Source organism: Athene noctua, chromosome 2, assembly GCF_965140245.1.
Source record: "Athene noctua chromosome 2, bAthNoc1.hap1.1, whole genome shotgun sequence".
NCBI classification, from domain to species: Eukaryota; Metazoa; Chordata; class Aves; order Strigiformes; family Strigidae; genus Athene; species Athene noctua.
The window spans coordinates 93,323,336-93,347,926 of record NC_134038.1 but is presented as its reverse complement, the minus strand read 5'-3'; the positions used below and the strand labels follow the sequence as shown (position 1 = coordinate 93,347,926).

The 24,591-nt window shown below is 42.2% G+C and overlaps 2 protein-coding genes across 5 annotated transcripts; one reads left to right on the top strand and one right to left on the bottom strand.

The window, feature by feature from the left end:
* Positions 1-3,655: 3,655 nt before the first annotated feature.
* On the top strand, positions 3,656-6,383 carry LOC141957692 (tubulin beta-1 chain). 4 transcript variants are annotated; one of them, XM_074899602.1, is made up of 4 exons: positions 3,656-3,780; positions 4,411-4,523; positions 4,702-4,907; positions 5,123-6,383. In XM_074899602.1, exons 1-4 carry the CDS (start codon positions 3,724-3,726, stop codon positions 6,181-6,183), a joined length of 1,437 nt encoding a protein of 478 aa, XP_074755703.1. In that variant the 5' UTR covers positions 3,656-3,723; the 3' UTR covers positions 6,184-6,383. The 4 variants fall into 4 exon arrangements, with proteins under 4 accessions (XP_074755703.1, XP_074755704.1, XP_074755705.1 ...); XM_074899603.1 differs by having other exon boundaries at positions 4,411-4,519; positions 4,797-4,907; positions 5,123-6,379; XM_074899604.1 differs by lacking the exon at positions 4,702-4,907 and having other exon boundaries at positions 4,411-4,519; positions 5,123-6,379.
* Positions 6,384-6,574: 191 nt separating this feature from the next.
* BPHL (biphenyl hydrolase like) lies at positions 6,575-24,591 on the bottom strand. Its single transcript, XM_074899606.1, has 7 exons — positions 24,299-24,591; positions 21,211-21,314; positions 18,496-18,662; positions 14,340-14,493; positions 11,920-12,051; positions 9,204-9,327; positions 6,575-6,767 (listed from the first exon to the last, which is right to left on the bottom strand). The coding sequence occupies exons 1-7, from the start codon at positions 24,385-24,387 to the stop codon at positions 6,680-6,682; spliced, it is 858 nt and encodes a 285-aa protein (XP_074755707.1). The 5' UTR covers positions 24,388-24,591; the 3' UTR covers positions 6,575-6,679.

Genomic DNA, 24,591 nt, shown 5'->3' with positions numbered 1-24,591 from the left:
TCAGAAAACTTGCTGAGGGTGTGTTCTCTTGCCATATAAGTCTTTAATGAAGAAGTTAAACAGTGTTGGCCCCAGGATCAATCACTGGGTACACCACCAGTGGCTGGCTTCTGAACTTTGTGTTGCCGATCTCAAGCCCTTCAGCCTGACAGTTCAGCCAGTTTTCACTCCATCTCGCTGTTCATTTATCTAGGCCATACCTCATCAGATTACCTGTGGGGATATTACAGGAGATAGTTCCAAAGCCTTCACAAATAAACAATGTTAACTGCTCTTCCCCCATCTACCAAGCCTGTTACTTTGTTGTAGGAGGCCATCAAGTTGGTCAGGCATGACTGCCACTTCATAAATTCATGGTGACTACTCCCAGTCACCTTTGTGACCTTAATATGTTTGGAAATGGTTTCCAGAATTATTCAGTCCACCATCTTTCTAGGAACTGAGATGAAGCTGGCTGGCCTGTAGTTTGCTGGATCCCCCTTCTTGCCCTTCTTGAAGTTAGCAGTGACGTCCATTCTTTTTTTTCCAGTCCTTGAGAACCTCCCAGACTGGCTTGACCTTTCAAAGATTATCAAGAGTGTCTTTGCAATGTTATCTGCCAGCTCCCTCGGCACTTGCGTGCATCTCATCAAGACCCACGGACCTGTAGAAGTCCTTCTCACTGTCCTTCACATCCTTTGCTTTGACTTTCCTAACCCTTTCCTAACATTGCACACTAGGACAGTGACTCTATGTTGCTCCTGGATCACCTGACTCTGCTTCCATGTCCTGAATGCTGCTTTTTCACATTTGTGTTGTTGCTCAGGAGCTCCTTGTTCATCCACACAGGCCTCTTGCCACCTCTGCTTGATTTCCTGCTTGTTGGCATGGACCGTTCTTGAGACCAGAGGAGATGATCCCTGGAAGTCAACCAGCTCTCCAGGATTATTCTTTTCTCCAGGACCATCTCCCACAGGATTCTTCCAGATACCTGAAGAGGCTAAAGTCTGCTCTCCTGAAGACCAGGGAAATGTGATCCTGCAATCTGCCTTGTTCCCTTCTATCAGCATCTTGAACTTCACCATCTCACAGTCACTGCAGCCAGGGATTTCCTGAGCCTTCATTACCCTGACCACTTCTTCCTTGCTTGTAAGTATCGGGTCCAGTAGAATGTCTCCCTTTTGAACTCCTTGATTATCTGTGTCAGGAAGTTATCATCAATGCACTCCACAAAGCTCCTGAATTGCTTGTACCCTGCTGTGTTGTCCCTACAGCAGACATTGCGAAGGTTGAAGTCTTCCTTGAGGACTACGGCCAGTGAAGATGAGTCTTCTTCCAGTTGTCTGAAGGTCTTATCTACTTCTCTGCCTGATCAGGAGGTGTTTAGCAGATACCTGCTAGACTGTAGCAGATACTGGTTTGCCAACTAATCCTGACACTTTACATCTCAGCTGGCTCATCATCCACCCCCAGACAGACCTCTGCATTTCTGCTGCTCTCTCACACAAAGGGCAAGTCCCCTTTCTCACCTTCCCAGCATGTCCTTCCTAAAGAGCCTGCATCCCTCTGTAGACTAAGTAAAAACATATGTTTGGTATAATGCCTAAGCTATAGTGATTAATTTAGGATCGAATGTACTGCACTGATCTTCTAAGGAGGGCCACTAAACATTGGCTCTATTGTGTAAGCCTGATACTTTGTATAAACGATGGAGGCTTTGCTAATGATTATACCCTTCAAGAGGAGCTAAAAGACTGAAAAGAGGGAAACATCCTGCCCCCAAAAGCACCAAAGGCTGGATGATTGCCTGAGAAGCATGAAGTCTGCCAAAACTTCTGGTAACTGATGGAAAGGTAAAGATGGCAGGGGAAGACCATAACCACTGATGCAATTTAAGACCAAGAAGATGTCCTTCCCCCCCCCCCCTTTGAGTTTGCACAGAATAATTAAAAGACACTCTAACTTTAAATCAAGATAAGGTGTGTTGTTAAGCAGTGAGGGGCAAAGCAATAAGAAACTAACCAATGGTCACTACAGTAAATTGTATTCGTGTAGTTTGAAGTTTATAAATACATTGAAGTTCTTTGAAGTTCATTGAAGTTCTACCACCCAGCACCCCTCTTTGCACAAACATGGAATAAATAAATATCTCAGGTCTGTATGTAAGATTGGCTTATTGCACACTGGGTACCAAACCCTGTTTGAGAGACACTACTTCCACGGCAGCACTCCAGCCATGTGAGCTGCCCCACCACGTTTCTGGGATCCCAGTGACACCATGGCACTGCAACTGCACACAGATCTCTTACTCACCATGCTGATTGCCCAGGCTGTGTGTGTTAGTGTAGAGGTGCTTCAGAGAGGCACCCAAGCCTGATGATTCCCGGGAAAAGTGTTACAGCTTACCCTGCCATGCTGTCCTCTCGGCACTTCCACGTTGTGCTTGAGGTAGACCCTGTCCAGCTCCATTGTGCTGAAAACAACGTACATTGTTTTGCCTCCTCTTTGCCAACCCATTCCATCACTTCCTCATTCGATTGTGAGTTGTCACCTCCCTTCCCTGGTCCTAGTGTAAAGCTGTCCTCACTAGGTTGGCCTGCTGTGCGGCAAAGTTACTTGCACTACTGAAAAATTTACAGCTGTGAATTGATTAACGTTTTAGAGTCAAGTTCAATAGTTTCTGCACAAACCATTACAGACACCACTGAAATTTATTTTGGATACTCTCCATGGCAACAACAGATACAGGTGTGCATCTCAGTTCAAATATATTGTTCTCACTGTTGCTCTTGAACTGTCCCTCCTTCCTTGGTCATTCGCTATGTACTTAGTTTATTTCTATGAAGGAACAAGCAGGATCCAAAACCTATTCAAAATGAGGCAGGTATCTGGTAAGACAGAACATAAATAACTTCACTTACAGAAAAAAAGATATCCCATTCCTATGGGTGTTCAAACTGCTGTCACCACTGGGCCATTCCCAGTAAAAGCCATTCTTTAGTAGCAGCGTGAAGTTTCATGTCAGCCCTCTCTGCTCCTGGAATTAGAGCCCCACACGCACAGGCCTGGCAGCACTATCTAAAGGAGGGTCGCACTGCTTGGAAGTGGCTGCGGGCTCCATCATCGCCACCCAGTCCTGCTTGTTTCGGGTGCCTGAGCTGCGGAAAGATGATTCTTGTGCTTAAAATGCATCAAAACACGATGGAGCAGGCCTGAGCTAGAAATACAGGCTCGAGGGTGCTAATAAAACATAGCAGTGCATGCTTTGCTGCTGCGGCGCGGCAGAGGCGGAGGAAGTAAGGGGACAAGCTCCAACAGATATGCGAAAAGAAGTTAGGGGGTTTTGGCTTGGGTGGGGTTTTTTTCCACTTTTTCAGCCCAAGACGCACCACGCCTTGTCCGATTCCGGCCTTTCTCCCGCCGGCTGAAGGCGACGGGCCTCCAGCGCCTCAAGCCAGCCGCGCTGTGCCGCGGAGGGGACCGGTCCCGGGACGGGCTCCCCGCTGCCCGCCTGGCCCGGGCCCAGGCCCCGCCCCGCCCCCCGCTGCGGGAGACAATGCCGCAGCCCCGCCCCGCCGCCGCGCGCCCATTGGCTCCGCGCCGTTCCCGCATGACGTCACCGGCGGGGCGGGGCGCGCGCCCCCATTTAAGGTGGCGGCGCGGGGCGCGGCCGCTGCGGCGGCGAGTGCGGGAGCGGGCGGCGAAGGCACCGGCGGCAGCGGGACAGCGGCGGACACCGGCACCATGCGTGAGATCGTGCACATCCAGGCCGGGCAGTGCGGCAACCAGATCGGCGCCAAGGTATGCGCGGGGCGCTTCCCGGTGCGGGGCCGCAGGGCGGCCCCGCGGTAACGCGCAGCCCCGTTCCGGAATGAAAAGCGGCGCGGGGCTTGCTGAGGCATGGCGCCTCCCGCCCCCGGCGGCCAGAGCCGCGGCGGCGCTGGGGGGTGCCCGCGCTCCGGTCGCTGCCCTCTCCCCCCGCCCGCGGCAGCGCCTCGCCCCTCTGCAGCCTCAGCGAGGGGTTGTTCCCCCGAAGGGGGAAGGAGGGGTGTTTCGGTGCCTTGGATGACCCCCCTCTCCCGAGGGTCCTGCAGGTGTTGCCATCTTGCAGTGCTAAAGGGTCTTAAGCCACAGCGAGACAATGGGAGAATAGCAGATTGAGATCCCCGGGAGTGTCATCCTTGGGATACAAGCTATGAAAGAATTAACTTGTACTTCGCTGCTCTCCAGCTGCCTGTCTGCCCTCAGCTAATTCAGCTGCTGTGGCCACGGGAGGGAAGCCCGGCTGCACCCACTTGCCTTCCCCCGGGGCAGCTGCTCTGCCACGGAAGGGAGCGGTCAGGGCCACGGCACGCAGACTGCGCTGGGTGTGTGTGATTGGCACTGGCCAGCTGTGGATAATAACTGCCCTTTTCCAAAAATGTCTTCTAGTTCTGGGAGGTCATCAGCGATGAGCACGGCATCGACCCCACTGGCAGCTACCACGGGGACAGCGACCTGCAGCTGGAGAGGATCAACGTCTACTACAATGAAGCTGCTGGTAAGTGACATGTCTGCTTCCTCAGATGTCCTTAAACAAATGGGGCAGACATGCCAGTTCATTGAGGCTGTAAAGAATCCCTGAATAAGAGCTGTCATCTGCGAGTGACTCCTCTAAGAGCTTTGTCCTCAGAATGGCTCTGATAACATGGTAGTCTCGATCGAGACAGCATGTGTCTCTAGTGAATCGTGGGGAGGCAGCAGGGAGCCCAGCCGGGCTCCTGGGGCGCTGGCTGCAGCTGCTGGGGCTGTAACGCTGGCGCTGGTTCCTCCCGCAGGTAACAAGTACGTCCCCCGTGCCATCCTGGTGGACCTGGAGCCCGGCACGATGGACTCGGTGCGCTCCGGCCCCTTTGGACAGATCTTCCGGCCCGACAACTTTGTCTTTGGTGAGTGAGCGTGGGAGGGAGGAGTCCCAGAGCGGGAGCTCCCAGCACAGAAAAGGCGCAGAGGGAGCATGTGAGTGACCCTGGGGGACCCGAATCCCGAGAGGACAGCCAGCGGGGGTGGAAGTGAAGGGTGCAGCCCATGGGGCGGGGAAGTGGGATGCTCGGTTCCTCCGCAGGGCACTAACGTGGCACCTTGCCTCCGGTCCGCCCTCTAGGTCAGAGCGGGGCTGGCAACAACTGGGCCAAGGGGCACTACACGGAAGGTGCCGAGCTGGTAGACTCTGTCCTGGATGTGGTGAGGAAGGAGTCAGAGAGCTGTGACTGCCTGCAGGGCTTCCAGCTGACCCACTCGCTGGGCGGCGGCACGGGCTCCGGGATGGGCACCCTCCTCATCAGCAAGATCCGGGAGGAGTACCCCGACCGCATCATGAACACCTTCAGCGTCATGCCCTCCCCCAAGGTGTCGGACACGGTGGTGGAGCCCTACAATGCCACCCTCTCTGTGCACCAGCTGGTGGAGAACACGGACGAGACCTACTGCATTGACAACGAGGCCCTGTATGACATTTGCTTCCGCACCCTGAAGCTGACCACTCCCACGTACGGGGACCTCAACCACCTGGTGTCGGCCACCATGAGCGGCGTGACCACCTGCCTTCGCTTCCCCGGCCAGCTCAACGCCGACCTGCGCAAGCTGGCGGTCAACATGGTGCCTTTCCCCCGGCTGCACTTCTTCATGCCGGGCTTCGCCCCCCTCACCAGCCGCGGCAGCCAGCAGTACCGCGCCCTGACGGTGCCCGAGCTGACGCAGCAGATGTTCGACTCCAAGAACATGATGGCCGCCTGCGACCCCCGCCACGGTCGCTACCTGACGGTGGCCGCCATCTTCCGGGGCCGCATGTCCATGAAGGAGGTGGACGAGCAGATGCTCAACGTGCAGAACAAGAACAGCAGCTACTTTGTCGAGTGGATCCCCAACAACGTGAAGACGGCCGTCTGCGACATCCCCCCGCGTGGCCTCAAGATGTCTGCCACCTTCATTGGCAACAGCACGGCTATTCAGGAGCTCTTCAAGAGGATCTCGGAGCAGTTCACGGCCATGTTCCGGCGCAAGGCTTTCTTGCACTGGTACACCGGCGAGGGCATGGATGAAATGGAGTTCACGGAGGCCGAGAGCAACATGAATGACCTGGTCTCCGAATACCAGCAATACCAGGATGCCACTGCTGATGAGCAGGGGGAGTTTGAAGAGGAAGGAGAGGAGGATGAGGCTTAAGTCCCTTGGTATCAAAGGAACTTTTGTAAAGCAGGCATGTGTACCGAATGACTTCTGATAGTGGTGGTGAAGCATGTTCTCTAGAAACTGTGTACCCAGTTATCCTCTCAGCACTTGTAACTTTGACAGATCTCTCAATGTAACAGTTCTGAATCCCAGTTATTACAATGTTTTTGTCCTTTAATGTTAAGAGCACATAAAGGCATGTATTCTAGATCATGTTTTCTGTCTTTTTTAACACCTTTATTGGACACAGAACGGCTAATTTGGTCTATGTGGCAAGAAGTAACTTTAAAGAAACCTTGCCTGACAGTGGTGTGCTCTGCTCCACTGAGGCTTATGTTCTCAAAATGTATGGTTCTCATGCAAGTATCTTTCCTGTTTTTTCTTACAGGATTCAAACCTACCTGTAACTTGAATGAAAATGGAAAGCCAACTAGAAATTTCTAAACAAGTCAAAGACAAACGCCGCCTCTAACGTGTTTTACAGTTTAAGTTAGCGTAGGAAATCTTCCACTTGTCTGTTGAAGTCATCTGCAAAACGCAGGTGTAGATTATGCTTTCCTTCTGGCATCAGCAGCAACCTTAAAAGAGAAAAATCAAACACTGAATATACATTATATTCTGTGAGCATAGGTAACTAAAATGTTTGTTGCCTTTTCCTTGCTCTTGGTTACCCAAGCACAGATCTAAGGAACTCCTGTTTTAAGTACTATCCTTATCTATGTGGTTCACGTTCTGAACCACAGCAACAGTTGAAGCAACAAGCATGCTACTTGCCCCATTCTGGGGAGGATAAGCTTAAATCAAGTTTTTGTGTCCTAGACCCAGTTTCTAGGAACCTTTTTGGTGGTCTGCAAAGAAGATAAGATTCCAAAACTTAGGTGAGCAGGATACCATCTTTGAAAGGTAGGTGTGAAGTACCTAAGCTCTCTGACTCTTTTGGAGAACAGTGGTGTGCTGGGCAGTGAACATATTGAAGAGGTCATTACAGAAACACAGGTTTCTTGTTGCCACCCAGTCTTACTTAGTGTTTGTCCAATCTTTTTGCAAAAAGACAATCCAAAGCTAACACCATTCATGCATTAAAGTAAAAACGGAAGTCAGGACTTCTTCAGCTATAACAAGCTTAGATAGGTTAATCTTTGTAATACTGATATGACAAGCCTAAAATGCTACTTGCCATTTTTTCTATCTTTTCTAACCTTTCTGCATCAGGTATGTACTTCTAAGACTTCTTCGTATGGGGGTGGGAAATTCATTAAATCACTTTCCTATCACATACAGTTTCAACATGCAGTTTCAACAGAGCTAAAACCATCCTGACTGATACTTTGCTATGTTGCCTTCATGTCATCTAAGCCCCATTACAGCAAGGGGGATCTTTCTTTTGGTGGGTAACAAGTGCTGTTTTGTCTTGTGGAAAAGAACAATAGCATGTGAACATACCAAGCTCTTTTAGCTATTCTGTCTGAATTTTAATTCTTTCTTCAAAGACCAAGCAGCACATAGTGCTATGGGTTTGTACATCTATATGTATGGTATTAGCTACTGCTGTTAAGCCATTGTAATGCTACATAAGTCCAGCCATACTGTGCAAATACAGAATGATGGCACACTTTTTACCATGAAACAAGCAATGTATCTGCACTGCAATAAGCAAAAGCTTTTTCTACTTTACTAATAGATAAAAATCAAGGTAAGAAAAGCTGATGGTAGAAGCATGTGTTACTGAAAATATGTTAAATTGAAGGTTTTCCTTTGGCTTTGCAATGGAACATGTCATCTCCAGTGAGCCAAGGGAAGAAGGGGACCATGAACCTAAATATTAATTTCTGAGAACAGCATTAGTCTGATTTCTTTTCTGATAAATACTCATACAGGAGAGCACTTCAGCATGGAGAAGACAGGCAAAAAATCACTTTACATTTTATTGGATAGCAACTTCTAATGCTGTTTCTTCCTTGGCTTGTCTTCCAAAAAGAAGCTATCAGATCCTTGTCTAGTTTTGGTGATGACTTGCGTTAGTCAGCGTCTGAAGCATTTCAGAGCTCAGTGAAACCTAACAAGATGATAGGTGTTCTGAGCAGGGCAGGTGGGAGTAACTAACTAGCAGACATGGAATAGAACACTTGCATGTAATTGTTAGGAAGGTCTCTTGTTCTCATCTTTCCTACGGTATAATGTATTTCTATGAATAGTGGGGCTGACTTTGAGATAAATATATCACTCAATTTTTCACAGAGATTACATCAGTGAAACAGTTCCCTACACTCTGCATTCATAAAAATGTGTTTTGCTGTCCTAATTCTTTTCTCCAGTGTTAATCATCACAGTCTGTTATTAAGTAGTAATAGAACTCCTGTATTTGTGTGTGAGAATCTATGAAGAAAATTCAGCTGATGAAATCCCAGCTTTTTATAGGAAGCATTTCTGGAATTTTCAAATGAAGCAGATGGTGCGCTGAGATTTTTCTTGTTTATAAAGTAATATCTCTGAGCACAGTTGTACTTTTCTCATTCTGCTTTTCTTCAATGAAAATTCATGGGACAGTTGGAAAAACAGAATCTTTGAGATGTTTAGATCAACAAGGCAAAGCAAACATTAGTATCCCGTGATTCTCTCCATTTATAGCATCTAAGTTCACTGCTCTGCTGAGTGGGACAGAAATTAGGTCTCTTACGACAAAAGGAATGCAATGGCCACAACAGAAACAGAGAAGAAATTTGCTTGTTTCAATAAATATTAGGGAGTGGCTCTGTGAAGTGGAAAGAGGAAAAGGATCTTAACTGGTTACTCTTGGAGGACTTTAGGGAGGAGCTTCTTATGGTATTATAATTTTTATATCACAAGAAAGATCCAGTTACACTGTTTGCATTGTAACCTGCTAGGAAAGTTTGGATTAGCTCTGTGTCTGAGATGACTTGTTCAAATACTTTTTTTTTTTTTATTTTCACACTGGGTTTGAACTGCCTCATTTCTTCAACAAAGGTTTATAAATACTCTATCATATAACTTACCGAGAGTCTTTGATGTGCTTATGAATGTATTCTGCATGAGCTTGTGGAACCAAAGGGTCTTTTTCACCATGAATTATAAAAGTGGGACATTTAATATCTGGCAGCAACTCTTGGCAGATATTACCTAGGGAGAAAAATAAATGAAGGTCACACTTTGTTTTAAAATAGTATAAAAGACTGAAACTGCTTCTGTGAACTCCACTGGGTTCTAGCTGTTGCCTCTCCTTGTGGATAGTGTGCGATTAATCTACAGAACTCTGTAATCAGGACTATAATTAATATTTCTTTCTCCAAAATGTTACTTCACTGAAATTTGCTTCATTAATGGATACTGGCACAAACAGATAGAGCAAATGAAGTATTCTGTCCCACATTTTCCCCAGGCTCTCTGTGACTGTTCAAAGCAAATACATGCATCTCTTCCCTGACTTTGTTCTTTTCAGCCTTAAGAGTCTTATGTCCTTCATGTTAATGCTACATTTTGTTACACCAGTTGTCAGGTTACAAGATTTGCTACTTTTATCAACAAGTTACCTTAGGTTGTATTCATGCCTGTTCTACCTTCTAGACCCTTTGCCATCTGCAACGAATAACCATTTAATACAAATTGGACTAAAATTATTCAAATATTCTCCCTGCCCATTCATCTTACGGAACCTCAAGAATAATTTATACTTACTAGTCTTTAATCTCACTAAAAGTAAATTTAATGCATTTCCTTGAAGACTTTTATATTTTTCCCCCCTCTCTTTTTTCCTCATCCATTAGTAACAAAGTTTCCAAACTCTTTGCCTAACTCCCCATGCTCTCGCAAGAGAGTATTTGGCCAAAACATACTTGACAAGTTTTATGTTCCATTTATCCTTGAGCTAACTTTTTCCTATTTGTAGTTGTCTCCTTGCAGCTACCAACAGCTGCACAGTTAATGCTCATATACACACACTTTCCTTAGCTCTAAAGTCATATGCTGTTTCACAGAGGTTTTTTTAATTGTTTGGTTATTTATGTAGTCTTCGTTCACAGTTCTACTGGTCAAATATTTTCATTTAGAACATTTCACCCTTAGTCTTCAAACACCTGCACCGATGTTGACTGTTTTGCTGAACAAGTAATAAGTAAATTGAGGTTATTTACCTAAGGACATCGTTGGCAGTCAAACTATTATTTCCTAGTTTCCAGTCCTAAAACTGTTCTGTACTATGGCCACTAGATTATATTTACTCCAAAAACACAGAACAGCAAGAGGAATCTTGAATTTTGCAGCTTTATGCAACTTAGTTTCATTAAGTGTTGGAACCTTCTAAAAGTTTGTTTCTTACGTTTTACACTAAAACTGTCCCATTTGGGGCAAATAATCTTTTTATTAAAAAAAGCTTGAGATGAGTTTTTGACAAGCAAAGGCTTTGCTGTCCTCCTTTTATCTCTGATGAGTTCTATCAACACCTTTTCTCATATTTGCCATGTCTGCACTTTTTGTGTACTGTGTCTTAACTTTAATTCCAAGGAGGCCTGCTCGTAGTCTAAGTTGCCCTCTCCAAGCTAGGCCTGGAAAAAACCTGCTGCTCATCTTTTTTAGCAAATAGTAGGCTTCTCCCAATATCTGACTTAGTTACAGTACTTAGGTAATTCAGCTCATTGCTACATGTCTCCAGGTGGCTTCTTTTTCACAGTCACTCCATCTCAGTGTCTGAGATGTAAGCAGGCAGCAAAAGGATGTCACAGCTAGAGTTCACCAGCCTGGTCTTTGGAGTTAAGAATAAACTAGTTTTAAGGAGATGCACTTTAGAAAGGGTAAAATAAAGTCGGATCATAATTTGTTACATCACTCTGCTGGGAGAAATCCTAGTACCATGTTGCTGATCCTGTGCCAAACTTTATGGAAAAAACATGAAATGAAGGAATTTTCTCCTTGTAGTACCTGCTGCCAGTTAACATATGTCACCTCCTGTCTCTCATTATGAGAGCTACAGGAATATGTATATAAGAGAATTACAGACCGCTTATGTATTATGTATTTCTTCTTTAGGCAAATTATAAGCAATTTTCCTCTGAATTCAAACACAACTGCAGGTTATCATTCATGGTATCATTAGCTGCAAAAGTCTATGTAGAGTAATTGCAGAAATATTCAGAGATAAACATTTAATAGTTCTACTGTCTAGTTTAACTACTCTTTTTGGATTTTTTAAACACCTAAGCAGTGTCATTAGAGTTTTTTAAATCTATTTTGCTAATTCTGAGTTCTCAAAATGTGAACTTCCTTCTTTTTTAACTCATATGCTACACGGTTTGAAATAAGTGTTTCAGCTCCTGTTTGTAGAAACTGGAACGAACACACCTCACTTCTGGGATATCTTAAGAGTGTCACCAAGAGGAAATCCTTCGGCACTGAGAGAGGAGAGGAGAAAAAAGTTTGAGCAGAATCCCTCCTGTTCGGTCTGCACAAAAGCAACGATTTAATAATGTAGTTTTGTGGTGGAACAAGAGGAGAAATTCATCAGCTAATGCTTCCCATAAATGTGTTTTCCTCCTGTACCTTGCTGGTTCTGTGAACCGTCTACAAAGTAATTGCTTTATTCATGAGTGTGAGTCAGACCCAGCTTTTAATGCCATAGGCAGAGTCTTTCCTTTACTGGCTGCTAGGAGTACTGTTAGATTTCTATCCAGAATTGTCTGCTACTGTAATTGCTTCAGTTTAACATTGTAAAAACCTTACCACCTGATTTTTCAGCAAAGCGAGATATTCCATCTACCCAAGCCTCACAGGTTCTTGCAAAGTACTTATGTCCATACATATCTTCCAGTGGTTTCTTGACCTTTTCACTCCATTTTGAAACATCTCGGATGCCTACATAAAATAACATTGAAATATGTTAAATCCTTTCCAGCAACAAGATATAACCCAGTATTGTCAACACCTAATATGAGTAAGTTTTCAAACCAAACTGCAGCTGTATATTTCAAACTTGAAACTGCACTGAATGGTTTTAAATAATTCATAGTACAGAAAGGGTATAAAAAAGGTAGTTTTATGATTTATGCTGAGATCTTTCTGAGTTGCAGAAGACTGTCTTGTTATTACGGTCACAAGGAACAACAGAAAAAAAAATAAAATCAAAGGACTCAGTCCTAAAACTTCTGATGTTTCTTTTTGCAGGGCTCGCAGAAGAGGAGCTCAAGGAGGTACCTTGTGTATAAAAAAGGGATTGTTTTATAACAGTGTGCCAAAGCTGGCAATTCTTTATTATATCCTTTAGCCTTTTGCTTTGGCTCATGGATGGTAGTTCTTCCATGGCTCCTACTAGTATTCAGAGGAAGGAAGCTCTTACTAAGGCATTCCAGCAGGCTGACATCACGGTACATTTACCATAGTCTTACAGAAAAACAAGCAAATCTACTTAGAAGAGTCCTGTGACTCATGGCAGGCTGGCTAAAGCTGTACAAATAATCTGACATTCTAGTTATTTATTTATCAGATCTACCTTTTTTTTTTTTCCCTAAAATTTTCAGGACTGCTCACAAACCAGATATCCACAAGGGTGCCTTTCATTAAGCTACAATTCAGCTGTACAGCTTTGTATCAATAAAGGCCAAAACAATGTTGGCATAGTAGAGAACCTGAAAAATACTGAATCATCAAACAGCAATATATGCCTCTAGCAAAGGTTTTAATTGGTTTCAAATGGGATTTAAGGGAAGAAAGGAGTAAGGTGTTATTTAACAAACAGAACCTGTCCAGTCAAACGAGCAAGGTAGCAGCGACTGAAAGTTTTGTAACAGCATCTGATTGGAAAGGAGTTGGCTCACCCCAGGGTAGCAGTTACTGAACAGCTGTTTCCCTGATAGAATCTACTGTTTTATCCTTGCAGCTGGCCTTAATTTAAAAAGGCAGGGGAAGCCAATGTTGAAAGGGCATGGATACCAAATAAACACCTTTCTCTCCTACCAAACCCTCCACTGCAGCCGAGATGCACTGATGGGCCATTTGCAGAAGGCTTGTGCTGCTACTCTCTGAGCTCCATCATCCACAGAGGAATGTTGAAAGCACCAGTCCACAAAGAGGCCAAAGATCAGCATTGCTGTGGGTGCTCTGTTTCAACTAAGACCACTTTTTTTTTTTTTTTTTTTTTTTTTACATTTTAGCCTCTTGGCTGATACTGACATAGCATGTAAAGAAATAAAGCAGTACTTTTACAGAGCTAAAAAGCATTTTGCTTACTGAACTAAAAACCATACTACTACTACTACCAATGAAACTGCTTTAGTATAGGTGAGGTAAGTACACATGTGCAATACATACGCTTGTAATTTAGCTGAAGCAAGGCAGATTTCACAGCTGGTATAAATCAAACTCCAATCACTTAAATGAAGTTATACTGGTTTACATTTGCTGAGAGCCTGCCTGGTTAACTCTTTTAATTTCAAAAGGAAATAAGGTCTTTTTATGGGTTCACTAACAGGTTTTGCTATTTTGCTTTAAAGTGATAAATGGCCAGATTCTATTTCATGTGAGTGGAATTGGGATCAGAAGTTCCACATTTCTTTACTTTGCAAAGGTTTTGTAGCCACAATAATTAACTCTAAAGGAATGCAAATTAGAAATGTATCCTGGGACATTTACTTGAATGATTCATTTACTTCCTGAACACAAATGGTAAGTTATGAGCTTGTTTTCTTACTGGCTATGTATTTTATAGGCCCTAGAGGCAAAACTTGTTACATGCTAGCCCAGTGATTTTCTGTGGACCTTGTCTAAAGATTGTGCAAGATGTGAGAAAGGAAATCAAGCCAGGGATCAGTAGTATTATTTTCAATTTATTTTTAGGAACCTGTTACAGCAACAAAAATTGTACTTTCTGAAAACTACTGATAAGCTATTACAGCTAATGTTTTTTAGTAGCTGTTGGTAAGGATTTCTGAAAAATTCCATTATATTGCCCTTGGAGTAATTGTTAGGGAGCTTCTCACCATGATTTTAATTTATCCTTATATTCAGCAACTTGCTAAATTTTCCGTCTTATTTCTTTAGGTTTGTTGTGTTCTCAACTCTGTTTCAACTGTTATGTGACAAAGATCCTTAGGTCAAGAAGAAATGAAAATAATTCTTTTAGGATACGATATTCAGCTTGTACATACCATTATAAATTCTCACATCCTCTTGAGTAACGCTGGTGTTTGCTCCCCAGACAACCAACTTGTGGATAAGAGTTGGATACTTCGCGGCTGCAATGAGTGCTGTAATTCCACCATCACTCCACCCCAGCAAAGAGAACTTCTTAAATTTCAGTGCCTTGATTTTGCAAGAAAGTTATATGCCAATCATCATCTGGTTTTACAAGCAATATCAAATATTTCTTGAAAACTAATGGTACAGTTTTAGACACAACACTATATAGTTGAACTATAGTTAACTTTCCTGCTATATGTAAAAATACTGAAGATTCAAATATTTAGAAAATAATAAATTATACCTGCCCTTCAAATTTTCTATATCTATGTAATAAAACAGGCAGCATCCATATTAGATTCTTGCTGCATTTAAAAAAGCCCTCTTGAAATTAAACATTTATTTACAACAAAGAGTAAGGACCTTTTCGGAGAGTCTGATGGTAGCAACAATCTGCTAATTCTCTTAGGTCTTTGCCAACTTTGTACTATCACAGTGTGGGATGGCAGGTAATCCAAGATCAAGATGAACTTAAGAGAAGCTTAAGACTTGAAAAATGGAACCCAGTGATCTAATTTACTGATGCTAGCTGATCTAAACCAAAAAAAAATCTGCTTTGTAACAACCAAAATACGCTTAAAGCATTTGCTACAGGATTGTATCAAATTTTAGTGCCTATTCCTGTTTTCTGAAGCTTTTAAGTGTACACTTGTAATGTCACTTCATGGTGAACTGCAATTCAAAACATAATAAAACTCCTCCTTCTCAAAAAGGAAGGCTCAGGGCAAAAAAATTGACAACTAAGACCTTAATTCTTTCTGACTTGTACATTGCTTTCCACTAGAATTTGAAATTCTTGTTTCCTCAAATCCTCCAATTTGTAGTAGAGGGTATTGGCAGGGACAGGAGAGAAGATTCAGTGTGTGTGACTTCAGTGGGGAAGGTAAAGGCACTCGGAGGCAAATGATTCTGAAAGTTATAGAGGGACAATATTTAATGGTTAAGCAGTATTAGCAGTTTTGCATGCAGAAGTCTCAGTTTGTGAACTTTTTCGCAGACAAACATAATAGCTTTCAAAGTTAGTTGTTTTTTTAATTGTTTTGGCTTGGGGGGGTAGGGGGGGTGGCTGGTGGTGGTGTAGTGTTGTTTTGTTTTCCAGAAATTACAGCCTTTTAGATGTGATTTAGATATACTCTTGGAGGAAAAAGAGCAAGTTAGTTGAATGAGTTGTTTTGGTGCTTGGTGTTTTGTTGTTGGAAGTCCAGGCCTGCCTTCTTTGGACAGAAGAAAGCAAAAATACAGGCAATGAGGGAAACAGTTTTAGAGAAAGAGCATTTTCTTGTCTGCTTGTAAACTTGATGCTCAAGTGAGACATAACTTTATCAGTCAACTCAATACTTAGCAAATTTCTTTCACTGCAAGGCTTTTCTGGTTTTGTCTTCTTCCTTGGTATTAGGAGTGTAATGTTGTCCAACATTAGAACTCACTCTGCTGAGCTATAATTACTAAACAGAAGAGAAATAATGTAGGGGAAAGAAAAGAACATGTAAAGTAAGAGCTGACAGCAAGAAAAGAGAACCTTGAATTTTAGCAGCTGATAAAGTTGGCTCTGGCCTGCTGAAATAGTTATCTGTGACCAGATTTCAGTATGGTGCTGCTGAAGGGTTACTAGTGTCTCAGCAAGTTTCAGGAGTTGGCAGTAATGCTTGTAAAGCTTAAGTTTTTATTTTTGCTGCTGCTGTTCCCCTACCACCAATAGCAAATTTGGATCTGAAACTCGGCTGATGGATGGAATAGCTGATTAAAATTTCTGTTCTTTGTGCCAAGCTATTTGCCAGTGCTTCAACTGAGATCTATTTGCCTCCAGTATTTCTCTTGTTTACTAGCCCTTATCTCGATGCATTCCTTGGTTTGTCTCAGGATGCCTTTCCAGCAGGAGGAATTTAATTTATCTGTTGCAGCCTTCTACAAAACAATGTGATGTAATAGATGTGTTGGACATGGTACATGTGTTTCCTTGCTTTAATCTTGAACTACTTACACTACTGGCCTCTACCTAATGCTGGCAATAACCTGAGAGCTGGCTGCACAGCTGAATTTTGTGGGTAATTTTGTCCTAGCTTCACCCTGTAAGTAAACAAAATCTCTTTTGAAATCACATCCTCTGTCCAGGCCTATGCGAAATGCAACCAAATGATCACATATGCTGTGACAGAAGTAACTTACAACTGTGAGTTGCAATAGAACAGCACTCTGCACTGTACACTTTCACTGGATCACAGGGAGTATATCACAAGTAAGGGTTGCAGCTGATCTACAATAACTTGGAGAAGACCAACCTCATCCTTTCACTAGGACAGTAGCTCTAAAAAGTAAGAACCTCTTAAATATCAACACTAATTACTTCCATAATGAATGTTTTAATGCTGTTGGCCTTTGCTAGTGTTAGATGGAGTGCAGCAAAGTGGACTTATTTGCATTATACTAATTTTATTTCAAGCAAACTCCCTCACAGAACACATACGGTGATACAGAGCAGTCATCTGGATAAAGGTGCTAAACACTTGGCAGAATTTTAGCTTTTGCTATTTCACAGAAGTCTTGCAGCACTCACAGCTCCAGCAGAGATACTAGAATATGAGTGACCCTAGAATAAAGGTTCTGAAAACTCACTTACACAGATGGGGTTTTTTGGCTGTGTGTAGGCCAGGTGATGTATGTAAAACATACCTCATGATAAAGCCCTCTGCAGGAGTTATGACACTTTCGTTCTGGAAATCCTAGTTGTGATGATTCCTTGGGATCTGTGCTATTCTTTGTTATGCTAAAATAGAAGTTATCCATGCTTGGGAAGATTTTAGTAGTTTGCTATTATATGCTTGTATCAATAAACATCTACAATAAACCCCAGGATGTTATGTCTCATTTGTTTGGGCAGCTTTCGAGGTTGGTAGGCTGCTGCCCTGTTTGACTGGAAGCTACATGGGCGCAGCTCTGTCTTCTATTTTGCATTTATTAGTATTTGAACATAGGCAGGAAAGTGGGCTACAACCATTGAAACTGAAAATTTGTCACTGATCCATGGCAGCATCTTTTTCTTTGTTAGCATAGCAGAAGAAATTGGTGATTTACAGTGCAGAGGGATTGCTTTTATGGTTAGAGGGCAAAACAGTGTCTTAATCCTGATTCTGCCGTCAGACTTATTTTGTTTTACTATGCAGAATATTCCAGGAAGGCTGCATTTGCAGTTTCAGATGGGTTTCTGCAAAGTTACTGCTTATTACAGAAATACAGTTGGACTTACTGTCTGAATCTTGTCTCATATTTTTGGAATTTTAATGCTCTGCCAACTTTCTTAACATGGTCAAAGAGAGTCTATAGCTTAATATAACAAAGCCAAAATATTAGTTAAAACTAAACCAGAAAATAGTGCTAGCACTTATAGGACAGAATAAAAGAGGAACACATAAACACAGATTAGAAAAAAAATAAAATTCTGTAAGACAGAGAAATAAAGAATATGACCTAAAGCTGTTATTTTATAATCACAATAGTTGTATTAGTTATTAGGATCTGGTATGATTCCAGGAACCCTTTGATTTCGCACAAAATTTATTTCAGTAATATACTGCAAAATGCAAAGTGTCAAGTTAATTTTTAGAATCAAATGTTTTTTAAATAGGCTGCTTAAGACAAAATGCCAAGATTCTAATAGCTAGAAAATTTTCTAAGAGCCTTTCACTCCTGTAATCCCTTCAGTTAAACCACTTAGCATGGACTTTGATTTTTACACATACTTTACCTAAACTTACATGGTTCTTGGCTGCAAACCTCTTAGGGCAGGGTCTTGGAATAAAAACATATTGCTTTATAATTAATTCCCACTGCTGAATCTCTAGGTATATTGCGGAAGAGATGGAATAAAAAAATATTTTCCAGAATACTGTGCAACTGCTCAGTTTTAAGCCTTCATTTGTATGCTCTTTTGCATAACTTGTTGTCTGCTGGAAACAACCTTCTTAACAGTACTCTTCCTTCTCAAGAGTTTAGGAAAACAGCTTTTAGATAGACAAATATATATATATATATATATATATATATAAAAAAATCTCAGAATAGAGTTACCTGCATAAGATCCACAGCATCTTTTGCATCCCTCTCAAAGAAATCTGGAGGAAAGTCTCGCGATGGAGGAATGGATTGTCCATATCCCCGAGGATCCCAAGCAACAATTGTGAAAAGTTGCTTATTCATAGACTTAAGCTGTGGTCCAAAATCAGTTTGACCACTCCCTGAAACATCATCATTTTCAATTACAATAACCACCATAATAAATACATAGTACACATACTCTAGATGGAAACCTGGGGCAACTTGTACCTTAATTCTAAAAAAGAGATTGTCCACCAACTGAAGTACACTTCATCTCTAATTGTAACTAACAATTGCAACTCTCAGACAGGACATACTACCATAAAAATCTTTAGAACTATCTGCAATACACTCAGAGCAAAATATTTCTGGTAGGGATGTAAGCCTACCAGAAACTGTGGTCCGCACAGATGCTTTAATAAAGAATCTGAAACTGAGTTGTGTGGGTAGGGATTTACCTTTAACAGATTTAAAGCACTAGCACGGTCATTGGTATTTATCTGGACAGCACAAGTGAAATCGAAAGAGGAGGAATATAATGACTCTAGCTACAAATTTGTAGGTGAAAAGCACTGTGCAAGACAGTTGTTCTTATCTGATAAAATATTTCTGTGAGAATATTGGTGCTTAAAGCTGAGCTTTAAATACTTTGTTGCCTGAGGAGACAGTGGTGCCAGAAAAGCACAAAACTCTAACTTTTGATTGTTCTAATATGTATGTTACCACAGTAAGTCAAATACAGCAATTTTTATGATGAAGAATGGTTTCTTTTATTGATGGCTCAGACCCTCAAGGATTACAAAATTTTAAAAATTAATTATTCCAATCTATTGAACTATAAACTATATGAACATTAGCAGGAAGGTAAGACTGCAATTTACTCTTTATTTCCATTATGATCATGTGGTAACAGTATCATGTGCTACTTGTTTAAAACCTCTTCAGATCTAATAGATTCAAATGATGTAAATCAAATATCAAATTGGCTATCTGTCGTTACATTAAAAAAGCTGTTTAAGGGCTTTAAGATTTTGGTTTGCTGACTTGAAATATGTTCTCAAATACCTTCTCCTATACTATCAACCGGCCTAAATGATAAAAGAGGCCCTATATAGCACACTAGGATGAGCTGACTGCAGCTTGGCATGACCTCTTGCAACATAAATTAATAGATAATGTCAGAAGCAAAATATCGGGTTGTTTGAAAAATACCAATGCAACCTGATTAATACTAATCACATATTCTTACAGAGGCTTTATATGAACGTCTGCACTATCATGCACATGCTTGTTATACTATATTTTTTGTAATTTAAAAACACACAAGGCTGAGAACATATCTGAATCGTTTTTCTTGGTTTTCTTAGTATTTTTCTAGTTAGAAAGAGAAACATCACTTTCATTTTAATGTAGTTTACAAATAGTTTAGAGACAGATTAATTCTGTTGACCTAAAAGCACTTACCTGTTAATACTGTAAGTAGTATAAAACAACATTGAAAACAGAGCTGGTACAAAGGGAAGAAGTATGTGACGGTCAGAATGTAAAGATCACCCCCACGTGTTGTCCCAAAATATTAAATGATAAATTTTGCCATTATTAAAATACTAAGCCTAACTATTACGGTTTGTAATAATGGTAACTGAACAATAACAATGTACGCCTAATAATAATATCCTCACAACTGAAGAAATGCATTATTTCTATTTAAAGTTAGCATTGGCAATAGGATTACTGGTTTAAAAAACTGTTTAAAATGAATAGGTTAAAACATATGACTAATAAAGCACTCTAGCATTAACTTTTTTCCACCCTCCCCTTGAGAATTCTTTGAAAGAAAGAACCACTTCACAAAGACTTGAAAATATTGCTGCCAAAAAGACCAAATGTTTCCTGCTCTTCAGTCCTTCACATTCTATCGTGTTGATCCAGCAATTATTAAGCATGAGCCCAACTCTGAGCACAGTAATGGTCCAACTGACAGCCTGGCATGAACTGCTAGTAAGTCTAATTGGTTCTTCAGAACTGCAAGAGCCCAGGAAAAAAAAGCCTGTGTTAATTTCAAAAGGTTAACAAAAGCAGTGGTCTCGATGGACAGATACCACTTAGCTAGCAGAACCTGTTGTTCTGCTCTCTAAAAGCCATTGAGAATCCTAATGATGTTGTCCCGAATAACCAAAACATAAAAATACTTTTTTTAAAACAAAAAGCAAGTCTCAACTGTGCCATTTTCGCTATGATATTAAACTGCAAGTGCTGCATTATGCTTATTAATTCAATTGGAATGCACCTACTTTCTAAAAAGGAATGCATAATTCAGTCTCTGTAACAAATATAGCTGACCTGATTTTTTGCCCCCTGTGTTATTTTGCACCTCGTGTAGGTAGCTATTTGCCACCTGTGCTGGGCACCCCACTTGCACAGTTAAATCCAAAAGTGCACATGACTATTACACCCGTTGAGACATTGTATAAAAGGTGTCTGGTGACATAAATGAAATCTTTAAAACCTGTTAACGGCTTGAAATAATTGTCTTTTCCTATCTGTTGTATGTGTAGCGATTTTTTAAATGACAAATCTCCATAATCAGGTGTGGAACATATTACAAAATACTTATGTGCATTCTAGCTTGAGAGGGGATGGCAAAAGAGGTGGTTGCTCTACAAAGATAAGACAAAATCTCCAGACCTAGCATTCCGGGAAGCAGGAGGACTGCATGGCTTCCTTCTCCTGTCTGCTGATAATGCAGGTGGACTCCATTCACGTGGATTTTGGCAGACGTTATTGAAGTACTAGGGATGGGGAAAGGGGAAAGAAAAAGGAAAACATTCAGACAGTTAATTCTCATAACTACAGGGTCATTCAAGGAAGATAATATTAATGACAATACAGTGAGATTTAAATGGGCCACTTGCCTTTCATGTCAAAAGACTAAATAAAAAAGACTAAATAAAAAAAACGTCAGGAGTAGAGAACTATTCAGTTGTGGCCACTATGTAGCATTTGTACTTAGGTTTCACAAAAGTAGTTAAATTACTTTAGTTAAGTCTTGCTCTGCAACAAGGGGAATATAAAAGTAGCTTTACATGGCTACAGAAAACATATTGAAATACATACATTAGAGAGCAGAAACCTCATTCTGTCACATCATAGCTTTTGAAACGGCTGGTTCACCTTATTACTAAACTGAGTCACTCCATCTACCAAAGAAACCGCAATCTATTGTCAGGGCTTCTCATGAACCAAAGGGTCTACAACAAAAACCACCTTGTACTGAGATGAGTGTGGAGAAGAAGAATATAATAATATATGTCAGTATAATCTCAGCAGGAGATAATGCTTAACTGGAAAATACCACATGACCAGAAAAAAACACCTACTGGAGAAGTATCACAGAAACCGACTGCATAGGCCACCTCTCAACCCTGGCCCTTACGCCATTGCATTAACCTTCAGTACAAAGCAACACATAATGCGTAAACGCAAACAGGTAACATGAGATACTACGTCTAGATACAAACACCAAGTGAGAAAATGGAAGTAGCACAGGTTGAAGATATCTTCTTAACAATATAAACCATTACATCTGTTCTGCCAAGCAAATTTGTACCCTAATGGTTGCAAGACATCTTTTCAACAAGCTAACTCATTTTAGTTAAAGGTAGTAATATGATAAAAAATTTGGTTGTCTGAAGGTTAACTCTCATTCCTTGCACTCCTCAGTTTATCTAGATTTAGACATTCTTGCCCTATGAATTCAATCAGTGCGAATTTCACATGCATACAGAAACACTATTTTCCAATCTTATACATAACAATCTGTATTCCATGATATACACTGTGCAACTTATTAAAAATTCAGTTTTAAAATATAAATTCCGAACTACTTCCAACATGTAAGCAGTCCCACCCATATAGAGTTTTAAATGGTGGATTAAAGGTAAAAAAATCCCATAAATTTAAACCATTCTCATAAGGAAAATGAACAATAGCTTGAAAACTCAGGTTCCCAATACATAAGCAGCAGTTAAACCACAGAACCTGTTCAACACAAAGCCACATATCGCCTTGGTCTACATAACCAATTATGCCACATGCCTAAATATAAGTTGTGACTATGCAGACGGGGATCAGCTCCTTCTACCTGTACAGATCTAATTTGAGAACCGGAGTGCAAAAGCAGATCTGCATTTCTTTGAACTGTATTCTTGCCATTGTGTCATTATAACTTCAGTGAGTTTCGCTGAATTGTGATGCAATTGTTATTCAAGTGATTAGTTTGACTGTAATGTTAAATCTCCTTTAAGTCCGTGTATCACACCCGAGGTGGCTATATACAACTTGAATTCTGAATGTAGCATTTAGATGGCCTTCTCATCCCCTTTTTGAGTATCTGATTTTTGCTTTTTTTCTATTTATAAAACAAAATGGGCTTGGTTTTGGTTTTTTTTTTTTTGATAGACCATCTTTTGGTTGGTCATTCATTTCAACAGGTTATTTTATCGTAGTTCTCACCACAGCAAATGAGCACCTTGCTCTTATTAAATTTTATAGAACTATTTTTTTCTTCTGATTAATAATTGCCAAAAACATTTCCAGTTCCTAACAGAACAGAAATCGTCACCATCTTGTCACCTTTTTTAAAAAAGTTTACCAACATGTAGTTTTAATAGACAAGGGATGTATATTATTCTTTCCCGATTCAGATGCAAGGTTTTTTTACACAGTTCTTAGGATTAATTATTAACATCAGAGGCCTGAGAATTTTGCAGCTTGTGGTGCTTTCCTATTCTTGGATTGCACCTCAGTGTAAAGTCCAATGGAATCCAGCAGTTTCACAAAGAGAGTATCTTCAATACTTTCTGGACTAAGAACAAACGGGTTGGGGTTTTTTATGCACGGAGAAACTGTACTGGAAGTGGCTATCCCTAAGACAGATTTGGTCTTCCTCACACCAAGTTTCTTTGAGACCGAAATCATTCCAGTGTGCTTGTCAGCACGATGACTTCACTTCCGTCAAGTTTTCATGAAGACTGCATTTCCAATGGATTGGCATAATTAGAAACGATATCAAAACAAAACGGCCCACCGCTTTGTAACTGCATTAGTGAATGTTAATGTTATAGCTCTTTGGGAAGCACTGGATGTACTGCCCGTGTTTACCAAGACAGCACAGATGCAGAATAGGAAGGTCTTGTACTGCGCCTTGCTTGAGGCTGCACCTCACCTCTTACTCTGTAGGAGCGCGGCTTCATCTGGGAACTACCTTTCTGTTTCAGCTGTGCTAATATACGACCTAGTCTTTATCTGGGCGGGGGGGCCCGGCAAAACTATGGTATTACATCTGTTTTCCTTAATGGGATTTGCAGAATAAGCAGTATTATATAAATCACATATAGGCATTCTCTTTGCAACCTCCAGGAAACGGCTTATCTGCAAGTGGCCGGGGAGCAGGTATTTCATCAAAATGGACTCGCAGAGGGAGGTGCAGCTCCTTGCAGCGTAGGGAGGCACCTAAGGAAAGGGCTCTTCCCTCCCAGGCCCGACGAGCCTCCCGCCTAACCGCAGAAGCGGGCACCTCAGGGTACTACCGCCGCCCCCTCCTTGTCACCCTCCCAAATACAGTGCACACCCTCTCTGCTGAAACACCTTCACCACCACCCTCCGCCCCGGTGACACCCCCTCGGGCCTGCCGAAGGTCACCTTCCGCAACCCCGGGCGGAGGGGGGGGGCGCGGGAGCCGAGGAAGGGGAGAGGAAGCGGCTGTGGATTTTACCCGTAGGAGGCGGCCGGTCCCCGGGGCGGGAGCGGCTGCAGCAGCGGCGGCAGCGCCCGGAGAGCGCGGCCCGCGCTCCGCCGAGCCATTTTGCCCCCCGAGGCCGCTCCGCCCTGTCAGCTCCGGGCCGCGCCGGGGCGTGAAGGCCGGTGCGGGCGCGGAGCTGCCCCTCAGCGGGTTGCCTGGACACCACGGCCGCGCCGCTGAGGGGGTGCCCCGGGACGCAGGGCGGCCGGCGGCGCAAAGGACCCTTCGACCGCCACCCCCGGGCGCGGGAGGCCGGACGGAGGCGA